Source organism: Saccopteryx leptura, chromosome 5, assembly GCF_036850995.1.
Source record: "Saccopteryx leptura isolate mSacLep1 chromosome 5, mSacLep1_pri_phased_curated, whole genome shotgun sequence".
NCBI lineage: Eukaryota > Metazoa > Chordata > Mammalia > Chiroptera > Emballonuridae > Saccopteryx > Saccopteryx leptura.
The window spans coordinates 102,409,185-102,427,684 of NC_089507.1; the positions used below are offsets into that span (position 1 = coordinate 102,409,185).

The window sequence follows — 18,500 nt, forward strand, 5'->3', positions numbered from 1 at the left end:
AAGCCCACCAACTTGAACCCAAGGTCGCTGGCTCTAGCAAGGTGTCACTCGGTCTACTGAAGGCCTGTGGTCAAGGCACATATGAGAAAGCAATCAATGAACAACTAGGGTGTTGCAATGCGCAATGAAAAACTAATGATTGATGCTTCTCATCTCTCTCCGTTCCTGTCTGTCTGTCCCTATCTATCCCTCTCTCTGACTTACTCTCTGTCTCTGTAAAAAATAAATAAAATTAAACAATTCAACCTTTTAAAAAAAAATTTGGGGTGATTGATGTATTTCTTTGATATTGTGATAAAAGCAGTGGACATTTGCCTTAGAAAGATGCCCAAACATACCTGATTTTTAGATACAATTTTAAGGGATTCATGAATAATTAAAACTATTATTGGCTGTAAAGATAATTTTCTGAGAACTATAGTTCTGATTCTTCATACAGTTAACTGTTACTTGAAATGCATCCAAATATTTATTCAGCTACTTGTAAATGAATCCTAAAGTAAGATTATTGCTATTTGAAACATCTGATTAGTCCTAATATTTTCATTCTAGGGAAAAGTCAAGATTGTGTCTGAGAATTATACATCTAACTATATTAGCCCATCTTCTGGCTATGATTGCCACGTGGCTGCAAATACTAACAAGGTTTCTCACAAGACAAGTCACTTTCGTGCATTTGAACTGAGTCAGGTATAAATAATTTCCAAGATACATTTCTGTGTCTGCTATGTTGTTTCAGGACTGGGTGCACATGGAATTCTATAGTGCTACCCTGATTATACTTCTTTTTCTTTCAGTATTACCTGTATGAACTTTCAGGCAGCACTGTTATTGGGCGACCTAGACAGATTTATCCTTATGCAATTGTAGCTTTTCAGTACAGGGAACCTAAAAAGATGGCAACATCAGCTCATCAAAGCATGTGAGTAATGTACATAGTTTGTTTTACTAGATTTGTTTCCTTTGCTCTTATGAAACTGCTTCTTTCTTTTTTTCTTCCCCCTCTAGACTTGAACTCAGTGAAAATGGTAAGGAATTATTTAATTGGTTCTTTAATTTCTTTTTAAGTAAATGTTTTGTTCATAAATAAAATAATTAGTTTTTTATCCTTATTTCTTAAAGTTTTCATCTCCCCATGGAAAGGAAAATTAATTATTCAAGGCTGTCAGCTGTGTGAAATAACACTTTGGTCCTCTTATGGTACAGTGATTCCAACACAACTGTAAGTACTGAATTTGTGTTGTTTACTAAAAATTGTAAAATTTTTTAAATTTTCATTTTGAGTTCTTGCTTATTGGCACTGGTGTAAAGTATAGCAGTTGTACTTGGTTTCAGATTAAAGTACTTTGGGGCAGATGTTGAGTATCTAGGTCATGACACAGGAGACCTAACTTCATATTTAAATTCTGACCTTTGCCTTAAAATAAATTTGTTTTGTAATCTTTGGCAACTTGCTTTATAAATTTTAGTGTCCTATCCATTCATGGAGAAATGATTTGATACTAGAAGTTTGACTTTCCCTGAAAAAACAAATTGAATTTGCCTAGATAGCAGATACAGCAGATTATAGCCACTTAATTATATTATTGAGTCTTTATTAAGATTTGTAGTACCAGAATTTGTAATATTCACATGGTTTTTCTAGACTTGTATTAAATAGAATAGCTGCTACATATTTACATTATAATGAATTATAATACTTTCTTCTGGAGAACAGTAAAGGGCATATTATGAAATCTTTTTTAGTCTGTTCTTAGTTTGTACTGAAAACCAATGAAAGTCGGAAATGGTTTAATTGAAATATAAGATGAAAGCCGGTATGCTATCAGAATTCATTTTTTTCCCTATTGGCTTTTTAAAGATGAAAGATATTATAACTCATGAATAAAGTAAATATTCTGTGAATAAATAAATGAGAAGGTAGGGAAAGGTCTTTCTAACTATAGAAGTATAGAAGGAATTCTACTAAGTATAGAAGGAATGATAGAATTAGAAAATTCACCATTGGCTACATCATAATAATCAGTGCATGCTTAAAATAGTAGGTGAAAGTTTCATGGTATTTAGCTATCTCACAGTATGTCCCCCCAGCTTATTAATTACAAAGAGTAAAATATAGGCTTTACAATGGAAAAAACTGCAGATACTTTTTTTTTTCCAGAGATAGGGACAGACAGACAGGAAGGGGGAGAGATGAGAAACATCAATTCTCCGTTGCGGCTCCTTAGTTGTTCATTGATTGATTTCTCATATGTGCCTTGACTGGGGGGGGGGGGGGGGGGGGGGGGGGGGGGGGGGGGGGGGGGGGGGGGGGGGGGGGGGGGGGGGGGGGGGGGTGGGGGGGCTACAGCAGACCAAGAAACCCCTTGCTCGAGCCAGCGACCTTGGGCTCAAGCTGATGAGCCTTGCTCAAACCGGATGAGCCAGTGCTCAAGCTGGCAACCTCGGGGTCTCAAACCTGGGTCCTCCACATCCCAGTCCAACGCTCTATCCACTGTGCCACCGCCTGGTCGGGCACAGATACTATCTTAATGAAGCGGTTTTCATCATCAGGAATGGAATGATCATTTCTGTGGTATTCCTGCCACTTTAATCAGGAGGAAACAGACATACTAAGATTGGGGGACACTCTGCAGAATAAATGGTTTATATTATTTAAAAATATCAAGGTTGTTAAACAAAGAGTTGATGCTTCTAATCCTTCTCCCTTCCTGACTGTCCCTATCTGTCCCTCTCTCTGTCTCTCTCTCTCTCTCTGTATCTGTCACACACACACAAAAAATTATATATATATCAAGGTTGTTAAAGATAGAGACAAAGAGTGTTCCAGCTTGAAGGAGACAAAGCAGATATACCTAAATGAAATGTGTCATCCTGGATAGGACCCTGGACTACAAAAAATCTTTCTTTTGTTATAAGGATCTTAGTGAAACAGTTGGCAAAATTTGAATAAGGTCTGTAGCTTAAATAATTGAATTTATTGGGGTGACACTGGATAACAAAATTACACAGGTTTTAGGTACACAATTCTACAACATATTTTCTGTATACTATATGGTATTTACCACCCCAAGTCAAGTCTCTGTCCATTACCATTTACCCCCCAATACCCTCCTGCATGTGCCCCCATCCTATTAAAACCATTGTTAATGTCTTGATTTGGCTAAGTGTTTTGTGGTTGTATAAGGAAATGTCTTTTTTTTTTTCTTATTGATTTTATGGAGGTGGAAGGAGTGAGCAGTATCAGCTCATAGTTGCTTCACTTTAGTTGTTCATTTAGTTGCTTCCTTGTTGTTTATCATATGTGCCTTGACTAGGCAAGCCCAGGGTTTCGAACCAGTGACCTCAGCATTCAAGGTCGATGCTCCATCCACTATGCCACCACAGGTCAGGTAGAAATGCCCCCCCCCCCTTTTTTAAAGGCACACACAGAGAACTACTTAGAGGAAAAGAGGACATCTATAAGTATTTCAATATGAGTTTCAAAGAAGGAAAAAATTCAGATGAAATGATGCAAAAGTTTTGACGTTGTTTATTCTGTGACACTGCGTGGTAGGCAGTGCAATATTGTCAAAAGTTTTCAACTTTTACATTGAAAATTCTCATTACAGTACACATAATTCTTCCATACATCTGGACATGTTGGTTATACCAAAAAGACACATTCAGAAAATATGAACATATTTGCAGACCACAGTTTATGGGGTCGTATATTTGAAAATCTATAATATTTATAAATACAGTGTGTCCGTAAAGTCATGGTACACTTTTGACCAGTCACAGGAAAGCAACAAAAGACAATAGAAATATGAAATCTGCACCAAATAAAAGGAAAACCCTCCCAGTTTCTGTAGGTTGATGTGGCAGCATGTGTACATACGCAGATGATAACGTAACACCGTGTATACAGCGGAGCAGCCTACGGCCATGCCAGTCGAGATGTGGACAGTACAGAGGAAAGTTCAGTGTGTTCTATGGCTCGCAAATTTGAATCCGTGACCAAAGTGCAACATGAATATCGGTGCGTTTATAATGAAGCACCACCACATAGGAATACCATTATTCGGTGGGATAAGCAGTTGAAGGAAACTGGCAGTTTGGTGGAGAAACCCCGTTCTGGTAGGCCATCAGTCAGTGACGAGTCTGTAGAGGCTATATGGGATAGCTACCTAAGGAGCCCTAAAAAATCTGTGTGTGAGCCCACATCGAACTGCACTGAATAGGTATGAAACTGCAAGAGTTTTCCTTTTATTTGGTGCAGATTTCACATTTCTATCATCTTTTGTTGCTTTCCTGTGACTGGTCAAAAGTGCACCATGACTTTACGGACACACTGTATACATATTATTTTACATGGAATTTACCAACTTAAAGATTTTTTTGTGGTTATGTTATTTTTGTTTGCATTTATATTAGAAAACCAAATATTATATATGAAGCTTTAGATAGTTCCAGTGTTTATCATATCTCATGATACTGTTTTGTTTTTTAGACCACATGAACTAGATTTTAAGTATGTAATAAAAGTGTCATCTTTGAAAAAAAGACTACCAGAAGCTGCCTTTAGAAAACAAAATTACTTGGAGCAAAAAGGTCTGTTCAAATGTAATGATACATTGTATGTCCTGAGCTCTGTTCCAATTGTTTCCCCCTTTTATACACACACTTTGTTTTGCCGTTTGTTTTGCTGTGATTCTTAAAAGGGTCTTTTATGAAAGTTGCAGAATTGCTATGTGGTTCAGTTCCTTGGAGACCCGCTAAGAACTATAAAAGTAGTTTTATCTGAGATTGCAAAGTCTAACTTTCCTATAGAATACTGAGGGGTTTAAGCAGGTATGCTTACAAATATATTGTTCACAAACATTAGGGGATATTTCAAAAGGAGTATCAAGCGGTCAAGTATCCCCTAATACTTGTGAGCAGTGTAGTTGAAAACTGAACCATTTCTTTTGAGAACAACAGAGTTTTTATGCTTTTTATTTATGTATGTACTTTTTTAATACTAAATTTATTGGGGTGACATTGGTTAATAAGCTTATAGCTTATATAAGTTTCAAGTATACTGTACTGTAATACATGATCTGTATATTACATTGTGTGCTCATCACCCAAAGCTTAGTTATGTCACTCTAAATGAAGAAGAAAAAGGAGAAAGCGTGAGAAGAAAATTTTTCTGTCGTTTAGATTAATTCATGAGACATTGATGCTTATATTATTTATTGTTTGTTTTGTTATAGTAGTAAGAGTATAAATTGAAGCATTATTTTCAAATACTTTATACAGTAGCTTTTTATTAAGGTGTTTTAATAACCAAGAACATTTATTTTTTTGAATTGTATTCATGATTTTTCTTCTGTATTTTTATTATATAAAATGAATAAATTGGTTATTTAAAAAGCATAATAGCATTTTAAAATAAGAAATGTTCTGTTTTTCTGATTTTCCTCCAGTCTGTTGCCAAGATATGTGTTTCAACATGTATGAGGTGGAACTATCAAACAAACAAGGGGAAAATATAGATAAACTAACAGAAGTTATTAAAAATAAGCAACTGGTAAGAATCATCAATTTAAATAATTATTTTTTCTTAAGTTGAGAGTTTGATATTTAATTATTAAATTATTTTAGCATGCTGACAAGATTTTTATCCTTTAATATTTATTGACTGACATTTTCATCTTCTTTGTATCTTAGTTTACCTTTGTATTTCACTAGTCAGTTTATACTCCCTATTTTAAGAATAAGAGAACAGTTTTTCTTATTTTTTTGTTATTGTTTTATTACAAAAGAATTGAGTGGATCACTAGTATTTTTACATTAATCAAAAGTCCGTTTGTTGAGATAGTTCTTTAAAAGTACCTTGTGTCAATCCATAGGTTTATAAGGGATAAAAAGTTACTGCTTCTACTGTTTTCATAGTGTAGAAAGTAAGACTCTACTGAGCAATAGGTAACAATCCAATAGATAACTTTTCCTTCATGTTAACCAGGGTTCCTCTCTGTGAGGGTAGGAGTACATGCTGACTGTAGTGATTCCTAAACATCCCAAAGGAGATGCTATGAGTGTAGGACAGTGACAAAACAAGTTCTGAGCCCTTTTACGGACATGACAGACTGTCCCCATAGTGTGTAGCAAGAAATCATCAAATTAAAATAGAATACGTATAGAGGCTGAGGAGATAAGCTGTTTTAGGGATAGTGTCAATTAACATATTGTTTAAGTGGCTTAAACAATAAAGGGATTTAATGGGCTTGACTTTTTAATTATAGGTGATAAGGCAAGTTCAAGTACTATTTGCCCAAGACTCTCTTTCAACTGCCCTCCTCTGTGTGACAGTTTTGTCCTGAGACTGCTAGTCTGGGCTGCGTGCTTCTGTTTGCAACCAGAGAGAGAAAGAGTGAAAACCCCTCCAAATCAACATTTCAGTTTCATTAGACCAGTTTATGTCATCTGCACATCCCTTAATCAGTGACTGCAAAGGGAATGGGCTACACTAATTAGCTCAGACCATTCAGAGCCCACCTGCCAGAACTGAGTATGAGGTCAATTTTACCCAATCTGCAGTGGTGCTTCACAGCAGAGAACTGTCTCACTAGCTATAGTAAGGAATTGGAATGGGCGACATTGGATGCTGAGTGAATAACTATTCAATATCTACTATAGGAGTGTAGGCTATGATTTTTGAAGTACCACAGTCCATTTTATATTTGGAAATTAAAATGAATACAGACTGGCCCTTGCTGGTGGCTCAGTGGATAGAGAGCTGGCCCAGCGTATGGACGTCCCAGGTTCAATTCTCTGTCTAGGCACACAGGAGTGGCAACCGTCTGCTTCTCTCCCCCTTCTCTCCCTCTTCCCCTTTAGTGACTTGATTGGTCAGAGCGCGGCCCTGGGCGCTGAGAATAGCTCTGTTGGTCTGAGCACATCAGCCTTAGGCATAAAAATAGCTTGATTGATTCTAGCATCAGCCCCAGATGGGATTGCCTTGTGGGTCCAGTCAGGGTGCGTGTGGGAGGCTGCGTCACTATCTCCCCTCCTCTCACCTAAAAAAAAATGGAATAAAGTCCAAAGATACTTTGAAAAAATGCATTAGTGAAAGGACTACTTGTGAGTGCTTATAGTATTGAAAATAATAGAGAACTTGGCTTTGAAATTTATTTAGTAATAATAATTATAGAAATTACATATCACTCAAAGTCTTTCCTCAGTGCTCCATGCTTTTCTTCATATAGTGTGAATAATTTTTACATATCAGTCTCCCCAGCTAGACACTGAGTTCCTTGAAAGCAAGTATCATGTCTTAAGGATCTTAAAACATCTTAGTTCCTGGTGTATAGTGGATGAGCAATTAACGTCCCTTGAATAAACTCTACGTGGGCTTGTACTTAGAACACTGAGCTTCAAGAACAGTAGAGAACAACGTGCAATGCAGGAGGTCCAGATCATAAAATTGATCTGGTGTTGTTTGCGGGATCCCAAAGAAACCACCAGGAGGACCAGAGGGAGCGAACATAGCCTTTATTACTTTTTTTTTTTTCCCTGAGCCCAAGTTCCTCTGCCCAATGCTTTGAAAGGCCAGAACTCAAAACATCAGTGTTTAGAGTTTATTGATCAAGAACATGGGAGACCTAATAATGTCTGAAATCTATCTTCCTGCTGGACTAGGTAAAGGGCTTTTAAGCTGGAGGAGAGGAGTTAGAGTAAATTCTTGTGGTCTTTGGTCTCTTGATGAGGTCTCAAGGAGTAGATTCTAAGATGCTATAAAAGGGTTCACATGTGTGGGGGGTGGTATTGAGTATCCTATCTTTTCTACAAAGTAAGCTTGTAAGTTATTGTCCTATGATCATTCCTTTCTCTAAAGCAGCAGAAATATTGAATTGTGATGTTATATATAGTTTTCCTGAAACTGTTATTTAACCAGTAGATCATAAGTTACTTATCCAGGAACTGGTCATTATTCCTAGGCCCCACAGTTCAAACATTAAGCAACCTATGGCTACAAGGGAATGGATAGGTTAATACAGTTTTATTAGAAAAACAGAGAGCCTGGCTTGTGGGTTACAGTTACAATATGACTGTTGGTGGTTTACTGACCACTGGAGTGAACAGGTGAGTAGCTAGACCCTGTCTCCTGCCTCTAGACAACCTCTGCCTAAAAGTAGACCAAAAAGTGATTTTCTGTCCTTTTAGGAAATACAGAAGATATGCTCATGGTGAATTGTTAATACTTTAAAATATTACCACCACTGAATTAGCCCAGGTGCCTAGGTCATTGTGGACCAGGGAGGTTAACTTTTGAAATACCAGCAGGAAATTTCTGGGGGACTGGCACCAGTCCACAGACTGGGTCATGGTATGAGAATGTGAACCCTGGTAAAAGCATAATTGTTTAGTTTTGTTTTGTTTTGTTTTGTTTTTTGTTTTTGTATTTTTCTGAAGCTGGAAACGGGGAGAGACAGTCAGACAGACTCCCGCATGCACCCGACAAGGATCCACCCGGCACGCCCACCAGGGGGCGATGCTCTGCCCTTCCGGGGCATCACTCTGTTGCGACCAGAGCCACTCTAGCGCCTGGGGCAGAGGCCAAGGAGCTATCCCCAGCGCCCGGGCCATCTTTGCTCCAATGGAGCCTCGGCTGCGGGAGGGGAAGAGAGAGACAGAGAGGAAGGAGAGGGGGAGGGGTGGAGAAGCAGATGGGCACCTCTCCTGTGTGCCCTGGCCGGGAATCGAACCCGGGACTTCCGCACGCCAGGCCGACGCTCTACCACTGAGCCAACCAGCCAGGGCCAATTGTTTAGTTTTTATTAAAGATCATCATCTCACCATCTATGATAAGTGAAGGAAAATCCCTGCCTTTGCAGTTCTGAGCCTCTAAGTCTTTAGTTGCCTCCTGGTTTCAGTGTACAGTTTCAAATATGTACCTGATGCCCTCTTCCTGGGCAAGAGACTGTGGACCTTTGAGCTCTTTTTTTTTTTTTTACATTTTTAAAATTAATTTTAGTGGGGTAACATTGATTAATCAGGGTACATATGTTCAGAGAAAACATCTCCAGATTATTTTGACATTTGATTATGTTGCATACCCCTCACCCAAAGTTAAATTGTCTTCCGTCACCTGTCTGGTTTTCTTTTAGCCTTTATTACTTACATTCAGGGCAGCACTGATGGCGGCAGGTTGGTGAATGCTTCACACCCCTCTGAGGGGAGTGGGGTTATAGCTAAGCCCTGAGCAGTTGCTCAAGCAAAACTGTGTCTATGGGTAAGCAAGCAGGCAAGCATGGGGGGGGGGGTGTATGAGCTGTTCTCTGCTGTTTCTTCTTGATAATATCTGGTGACTTAGTTCCTTTGCTCTTAGTAAAACCTCAGCTACAGTTTTATTACTCTTACCTCCATAGCTCACAGTCGGGATCCATGACCACATTGCCAGGTACTGGGGAGGGGAAAAGGCCACGTCCAGCATTATCTACATCAAGGTCTCTTTGTAAAAGGATGTTAAGGACATGTGTCGATCTTTTCTCTATATAAATATCTAGAAGTACGTATCTGAAAGATTCTATGACTTCTCTTCATAAAGGTTAAAATAGGAACTTCATGGAACTCTTTCAGTAGATAATTTGAGAGACTAGTAATACTACTTATTCCTGTTTTATTTGCACATTTTTTGGAAGATAAAAATACATAGGGATTTTACTTTTCATCTATTTTACAAAACTAAAATTCAGAACAATGTAGAGGCTAATTATTTTCACATTTACTTTTTTACATCAGTAGAAAATGAAACAACTGTACCTGTTTGCAGTTTGATACCAAAGCTATTGGGTATATGTAACAATTGGTATATTTATTCAATAATTTTTTCTTGAGTGCTTACTATATGCCAGAAGCAAAAATAGAAAATAGTCCCTGCCCTGGCCAGGTAGCTTAGTCGGTTGGAATGTTGTCCCTATGCGCTGGGGTTGTGGGTTCAGTCCCTGGTGAAGACACATATAAGAATCTCGCTCTCTCTCTCCCTCCCTCTCTTCCTCTGTTTCTAAAATCAATCAATCAATAAATAAAAAATTTTAAAGACTGTTTTCAGAAAAATAGTCCCTGCAGTCGAAGAACTTACATGACTGGAGAGACAAAAGTGTAAACAAATGCATAGGGACTGTAATAGAAGGGTATGGAAACTCATTAGAGTGATTGTTCCTCTGAGTGAATTGTCAGTGTCCTAACTTAGTTCTAATATGATCATTAGACGTCTTTTTTAATACTTGAAATGTTACTGATTATCAGTTTACCATAGTTTTAGGCTTATGATCTATCAATTTTTAAAACAGTGTTTTATCACTTTATCAAATGATGTACTTTGTTTAATTTTTCCCTTTTTTTTTTTTTTTTTTTTTTTTTTTGGTGACAGAGACAGACAGAGAGGGACAGACAGGCAGGAAGGGAGAGAGATGAGAAGCATCAATTCTTCATTGCAGCTCCTTAGTTGTTCATTGATTGCTTTCTCATATGTGCCTTGACCCAGGGGTTACAGGAGAACAAGTGACCCCTTGCTCAAGCCAGTGACCATGGGGTCATGTCTATGATCCCACGCTCAAGCTGGATGAGCCCACACTTGAGCCAGCAACCTCAGGGCTTCGAACCTGGGTCCTCTGCATCCTAGTCCGACACTCTATCCATTGTGCCACCGCCTGGTCAGGCTAGTGTTTTCTTTTTTTAACTGAAAAGATTTTGCCCTGGCCTGTGGTGGTGCAGTGGACAGACTGTCAACCTGGAATGCTGAGATCACCAGTTTGAAAACCTGGGCTTGCCCAGTCAAGGCACATACAACAAGCAAGCAACAATTAAAGTGAAGCAGCGACTATGACTTGATACTTCTCATTCCCCCAACCTCTCCTCTCTGTAAGATCAATAAATTAAAAAAAAAAAGTTTATTGTTTGTGCACTTGGGTTTTATCTTTGTTATGGATCTATGGGCTTTAGAAATGGTAATGGAAAAAGGAACATTTTAGGGGGTGTTAAATTTATTTATTGATTTTTGAGAGAGAGAGAGAGAAAGAAACATTGATCTGTTTCTGTAGGTGCTGTGACTAGGGACCAAACCAGCAACCTTTGTGTATTGGGAGGATGCACTAACCAACTGAGCTATCCAGTCAGGGCAGAACTGTTATTTTTATGATTTAGAATGATGCTTTGTGATAATTTCCCTTAACCTGGAGGCAAAATTCCCCAATTTGCTGTTAACATTAATTTTTTTATTATTATTAAGTGAGAAGTGGGAGGCATAGAGGCAGACACCCACATGTGCCCCAACCTGGATCCACCCGGCAAGCCCCCTACTGGGTGATGCTCTACCCATCTAGGTCCACCGCTTTACTGCCTAGCAACCGAGCTATTTTTAGTGCCTGAGGCAAGGCCATGGAGCCATCCTCAGCTCCCAGGGCCAACTTGCTAGAACCCTTCAAGCCATGGCTGATGGAGGGGAAGAGGGAAAGAGAGAGAGAGAGAGAAGGAGAGAAGGGGGAAGGGGAGGGGTGGAGAAGCACATTGTCGCTTCTCCTGTGCACCCTGACTGGGAATGGTACCCAAGACTTCCACACACCAGGCCAGTACTCTACCACTGAGGCAACTGGCCAAGGCCAAAATTTTAATTTTTTTTTCTTTAGCTCTGAAGACTTGTGGAAGGGAAAAATAATTTATTTTCATTTGCATTTTTATTGCTGCAGGACCTAATTGTTATATTCTATTATTTTTCATTTCTTAGGATGCTGTAGAAAGGTGTGTGCGTGCACGCGTGCGAGCACAGTGCGCGCTTGTGTGCGAGACAGAGACAGAGACACAGGGAGAGAGATGAGAAGCATCAACTTGTAGTTGCGTCACTTTTACTCATTGATTGCTTCTCATAGGGGCCTTGGCCAGGGGGTTCCAGATGAGCCAGTGATGCCTTGCTTAAGCAGTGACTGTGGGGTCATATGGTGAGCCGGCATTCAAACCGGCAGCCTTGGGGTTTCTAACCTGGGTCCTCAGCATCCCAGGTCCATGCTCTATCCACTGAGCCACCACCTGGTCAGGCTAGAAAGAATTCTTTTATTAGATAGAATCTTCCAGTCTTTCTAGTTCCAGAATTCTTTGGCATGTATATAAACATGAGCTTAAGATGCTATCTTAGGTCTAATACACCTTGACTTTGTAGTGGCCAAATGGTAACGTATTGGCTACTTAGGTATGAAATGTCAAGCATCCAAATGGAAAAAATAAGTCTTCTCTGAAGGGTTTGTTATGTATAGTAGTTAAACACTATCCTAAAACGAACCCTTGATATTCTGGTTATTATATGTAGCTGTAACAGGGCCAAGATTAGTTGAGCACTGAGGAATTTGCAGTTTATGATACTGGAGGCAAAATTCTGATTCCCATAAATGTTAACAATTCAGTGTTTTTATTATTTATCTACTTTTTATGAGCTCAGAACTCACTGAATAGTGTTGTGGTATAGGGAGGAAAAGAATCTTCTTTCACTTTTTTTAAATTTTATGTTTAAGGCACTCATCAAATGCTTAGAAGATCGGGAGGTTTTCATTTTACTTCCATCATCAGCCTTAATGTCACAAACAAGTAAGGACAACTTTTCTTAAAAACTATCTTTCAGTTTGTTACTTTTGTTTTATAAGGTCAGCAACTTGACTTTTCTTCTGATTAACATTCTGTGTAGATTTTGGAGATGAGCAGATGGCTTTGCATGGATTACATTTATTCCATTCAACCCTGTCAACAGGTAAGGTCACAGTGACTTCCCAGTTCACTAAATCTGTCAGACATTTTTCTGTCTTCATCTTACATAACCTCTCAGTCCTGGTAACTATTTTATTTTAAGTAACTCTTCCTTTAACCTCACTGGTTGATTCTTCTTTGTCCCCTTTGCATGCTTATCCTTCCCTTCCCTCTCTTCCCTCTTTCCTTCCCTCTCCCCTCCCCTCCCCTCCCCTCCCCTCCCTTCCCCTCCCCTCCCCTCCCCTCCCTTCCCCTCCCCTCCCCTCCCCTCCCTTCCACCTGACCTTCTCTTCCCTTTGACCTTCACACCCAGATATCCACCTAGCTGTTGACTTTTTCATTTAAGATATTTCTCAAATTCAGCATGTCTAAAACTGAATTTATTTGGTATTGAACAAGAACAGCTAGGAGAATAATAATATTTGTAATGACTGTTTATGGTTACAGATGGTTACTAGACTTATGGTGACCACTTTGTAAGGCATAGGAATGTTGAATCACTATGTTGTATACCTGAAACTAATAAGATACTACATGTCAACTATAATTAAAAGTAAATTTAAAAATAAATAAAAATTCATCTATAAATAACCCCACAATAGCTTGGAGATACTTTTATCTGATCTACCAAGTAAGTAGGACTCAAGGCGTTCACACTTGCAGTTCTCTGTCTGGACTCCTTGTCTCCTTCCCTTTTATCGGGTGTTTACCCCCATAGGGCAAAATATATTACTCATATAGTATATAACTGCATGATTCCATACATTGGTGAGACATAAAAACGAGACTAAGAGACATGGACAAGAATGTGGTGGTTACAGGGTGGTGGTGGGGGGGCACAAAGAAAACTAGATGGAAGGTGACGGAGGACGATCTGACTTTGAGTGATGGGTATGCAACATAATTGAAGGACAAGATAACCTGGACATGTTTTCTTTGAATATATGTACCCTGATTTATTGATGTTATCCCATTAAAATTAATAAAAATGTATTTATAAATTTTAAAAAAGCCTTGGGTTGGGTAGAAGGATGAATAAAATAAGGAAAGCACTGACCTAGTCTCCTCTGTTGTTCATATCTGTCAGGTGTCAGTTTAAACATCGCTTTATTAATTCCCATCACCATTCTGACCTCAGTGAGGATTCTAGGCTTATCAGTTGAATTTAAATATTTGTATATGATTTAATGCCTGCCTTTCTTATATCCCACTGTATCCCTACTGCCTAGCAATGCCAGGCACGTAAAAAATAATGATTGCTGAACAGATATATAAAGAGTCAATTTTTTTTTTCATATAAGGAAAATTTCCTCCCTGTTTTACAGTCACATTCTATGTATTTAAACATAAAATTATGTATAGCATATATAAAACTACAACCAATACAAAAATGTCCTTAAAATTAATTTCTTAAAATTTCATTTAGTTACTAGAAGCAAAGAACTGCACTTTCTTAGGCATCACTTCTTTGGGCTAAGCAAAACATTTCCAATTATAACAACATAATTGTTGTTTATACTGTTTGCATTTTTAAGCATTTACTATGTCATGTGTTGTCCTAGGTCTACAGTAACTAATTTTGCAGCCCTTAAAATATGCATTCTTATTACGACCATTTCAAAGATAAGGAAACCGAGACTTAAACTTGCCCACAGTCAAACAACTGACTCTTGATCTGGCTTCTGACTCCTGATCCAATCTTTCCCCCTCTTCTGTCAGAGCTCTGACTTTTTTCTTATTTTTAAATGTAAACTACCACTGAAATAGAAATAGTGCCTATACTATTTGGTGTTGGGCAGCACATAGTTTGTTTGCATAAACATTGGAGTTTTGTTATATAGTGCACATCCTCCTTCAGTTCATTAAGCCATTTTCTGTGGTCCTTCAGAGGGTCAGAACTATGGTTATTTGTTTTAAATTGATAAATACTTTGCTTAACATACTTAAAAAGTTCTTTTTTCTAAATTTTATAATAGTCTATTACATATCATTCTGGGTTCTGCCTTTCTGAATTCTTGAAATAATGAAGTTCTCTGGAAGAGAATACTACCTTAGGATGTGAGGGCGATCTGGCTGCGACATCTGTCACCCCATTGATCGCCAGGGTTGATTCGGCTGATCTGGCTGGCTAGGCGGGTGTCCCCTTCCTCCCTCACCGCTCCATGTGCGTCCGTCCCGAAGCTGCGCGCTCGGTCGAAGAGGACGACCTTCCCCGCTAGAGGAGAGGACCTTTCTTCGGTCAAGGGTATACGCGTAGCTGCGCTCCCCTGCTAGAACCTCCAAACAAGTCTCAAGAATACTACCTTAGTGTGATCTGTTAGGAGTACATAAGAACCTTTTTATACTTTTTTCTTTGTTATTTTTTAAGTGATAAACTGCAAAGAAAGGAATTTTTAATGTCTAGCCACATTTTTCTCTTTATTCGTATTTGTCTTTCTATTTCTTTTCCTACTACCTACTCAACTGCAAATGTATTTAGCTAGGACTCACTTGATGTTTTCTCAGTTTTGTAGTTACTTTTCCTTTAAAAAGAATGTAATTTTTATTTCATTTTAGTAGGTATCAGAAGTCTTTGTTATTTGTGGGTCTTTATTATTGATAACTCTTATATTTTCTAGGAATTTATTACCCACTCCTTTTACATTATTAAGTCATTATTGATAACTGTTAAAATTCTTATTTATTCCACTCCTACTTTTTTCCTTTAGGTTACAGATTTGCTGGGGGAAAAATTAGCATGTCAGTCAAAGAGTGAGCTAGGGAGGAGTGAAACAGACTTAATTTTTTAAAATATTTTACTTGATAGAGAAGGTGATGAAATTTGGGGCTTACTTAAAGGTTTTACTTTTTTCAGTTCAGTTGGTTAGCACTGTAACTTTATAGAAGAATTTGAAATAAGTTATATAGGTAGAGATAAAATAAGATCCTTTGAAAGCAGAAAATCGTAACTAAGAAAAGTGAATCTACCAACTCTAAACGCTAGTGCTATTGCTCTGAGGGCACATTGAGCTCACGCTAGGCACCTTGTCAGATGAGATGGAGTGGAGGCAGGTCGGCCTTCTTCATTCTTATCTGCTGATCATATTTGAGTGATTCTTTTCCAGTTCTCTCTCTCACTTACATACGTATGGAGATAAGTTTTTTTGTCCTGGTTGAAGCTCAGTTGGTTAAAGCATCCTCCTGGAGTGCAGAGGTTTTTGGTTTCAATCCCCAGTCAGGGCTCATACAGGAACAGATCAGTGTTCCCCCCTCCCCCCTCCCTCTCTCTCGCTAAGATCAATAAGTAAATAAAATAAGTATACCCATAAGTTTTTAAATTTTCATTTGGAACACCATATTATATTTAACCACCCTATAATTTTGTAATCCAAAACATTTTTTCTTCTGTGTTTTTGTAAAATAAAGACCAAAATATTTTAGATTTTTAATGTATGTACCTATATTTTAGAACTGAAAGACTTGAAAGTTGAAGATGACATCTCACTGAAGGCGATGCCTATTTTACCTGCCCTTAATTGTGCCCTGCTAGAAGCAAAGAAATCATTTACTGAAGGAGTCTGTCTAAACACATTAGTAAAGCATAATTTTCAAGAATTGTACAAGATGGAGAGAAGTCCATTGAAGACTACTTCTCAGGATGGAATAAAAGAGACTGCACTCTTTGGCAAACTGTCCAATGATTTTGACTTGGTTCCTCCAGCTAAAAATTTCCCTTTACAGTCTTTAACTCAGTTGAAGTCTTATTTTTCAAATCCTGATGGGTACATTTTGGAAGTATCTACGATGTTAGATTTATTGGAAGAGTGTCCGCAGTCTCCTTGTATTTCAGATGGAATTTGTGATCCTGGATTTTCTTTAGTTATGACTCCAGATCCTGAATTTCTTGACTCAGAGGCAGAAGTAAGAAATAAAACTGAAACAAAAAAGAATTCTGAAGAAATGTTTAAAGCTAGGATGAGAACAGTAGTTCCATTAAATCCAGTATCAAATCTGAGAGTTCAGCCGAAGAGAAAGGCCAGCATGCTACCTGTTGTACAGAGTAAAAGAGTGAACTTATGCCGTCCCTTCCCCAAAAGAACTCTTGCTGGAACAAGCAAGGGTCTAACCTCTGCAGCAACTCTCAAATTAGTTAAAGGACAGTTTCCTCAGAAAAGAAAAAGAGGTAAGCACAATTGGGGGGGGGTAATTAAGGAGTTAGTAGTAAGTGATATATTCTAACTCTTTTCTTGTCTGATGACTCTGGACTACAGCTTTATAGTATCAGAAGGCTGTTAGAAATGCCAACATTTCTCTGCAGGTGATTTGTTTGTGTGCTTAAGTTTAAAAAGCACTGAGGCCTGACCAGGCGGTGGCGCAGTGGATAGAGAGTCGGACTGGGATGCGGAAGACCCAGGTTCGAGACCCCGAGGTCGCCAGCTTGAGCGAGGGCTCATCTGGTTTGAGCAAAAGCTCACCAGCTTGAGCCCAATGTCACTGGCTCAAGCAACGGGTTACTTGGTCTGCTGAAGGCCCGCGGTCAAGACACATTAAAAAATAAATAAAAATAAATAAATAAAATAAAAAGCACTGAGGTAGATGACAGATTAAAATCAAGACACGGGAAAAATTATAAGACATCTCCTCAAAAGCCCACCCACCAAAAGCTATATTTCATTCTAAACCTGCTCAAGCCATAAGTTTGTTAATATACCATTCTAGAAAGATAGTTATCTAATTTCTGAGCTATTCTCAGAGTAGAGGAAGGGAATTTTCTAAAACCAGGCATACCAGTGCCAGCAAAAAATAATAACCAATAACCTGAACATGTATAAGGAGGGGTAAATGCCTGGTACTTCCCAACTAGAATAATTAGGGGCAGAATTTCTAATCCTTTGTGATGTCAAAGTTTAAAAGTGATCACCTGCATCCTGCCATAGACCTATTAAAACAGAATGTCCAGGCCCTGGCCAGTTTGCTCAGCAGTAGAGTGTCGGCCCACCATGTGGAAGTCCTGGGTTCGATTCCCAGCCAGGCACACAGGAGAAGCGCCCATCTGCTTCTCCACCCTTCCCCCTCTCCTTCTTCTCTCTCTCTCTTCCCCTCCTACAGCCAAGGCTCCACTGGAGCAAAGTTGGTCCAGGCGCTTAGGATGGCTCCATGGCCTCTGCCTCAAGCACTAGAATGGCTCCAGTTGCAGCAGAGCAATGCCCCAGAGGGGCCGAAGATTGCCCCCTGGTGGGCATGCCGAGTGGATCCTGGTGGTCGGGCGCATGTGGGAGTCTGTCTCTCGGCCTTACTCCCTTCTCACTTCCGGGTAGGGGGGTGATGACAAAACAAACAAAAAAATCGATGTCCAGGGCCTGGGGACATATATATTGAAACAGTTCCACAAGTGATTTTGTTGCTCTCTGAAAATTAAGAATCATTGCCCAGTGGTAGTCAACCTGGTCTACCACCCACTAGTGGGCATTCCAGCTTTCATGATGGGCGGTAGCGGAGTAACCAAAGTATAAATAAAAAGATAGATTTAACTATAGTAAGTTGTTTTATAAAGATTTATTCTGCCAAACTTAGCAAAAATTCAACATAAAGTACTTGGTAAGTAATTATTATTATATGCTTTAACTTGCTGTAACTCTGCTTTATAAATTTTATAAAGTAAAGTTACTTCCCTACTTTATAAATTACCATTACTGTGGAACCGGTGGGTGGTTAGAAAATTTTACTACTAACAGAGATACAAAAGTGGGCTGTAGGTATAA

The 18,500-nt window shown here is 38.8% G+C and overlaps 1 protein-coding gene across 3 annotated transcripts in view; it reads left to right on the forward strand.

Moving 5' to 3' along the window:
* The window catches only part of TASOR2 (transcription activation suppressor family member 2), an 86,262-nt gene that overhangs the window by 36,454 nt on the left and 31,308 nt on the right, over positions 1-18,500 (forward strand). For all 3 annotated transcript variants that reach the window (XM_066385650.1, XM_066385651.1, XM_066385652.1), the window contains 9 exons: positions 553-690; positions 798-922; positions 1,009-1,028; positions 1,123-1,222; positions 4,493-4,593; positions 5,451-5,554; positions 12,531-12,603; positions 12,701-12,763; positions 16,208-16,921. In XM_066385650.1, the coding sequence (XP_066241747.1) occupies positions 553-690; positions 798-922; positions 1,009-1,028; positions 1,123-1,222; positions 4,493-4,593; positions 5,451-5,554; positions 12,531-12,603; positions 12,701-12,763; positions 16,208-16,921 (1,438 nt within the window). The remainder of the gene's footprint in view (positions 1-552; positions 691-797; positions 923-1,008; positions 1,029-1,122; positions 1,223-4,492; positions 4,594-5,450; positions 5,555-12,530; positions 12,604-12,700; positions 12,764-16,207; positions 16,922-18,500) is intronic.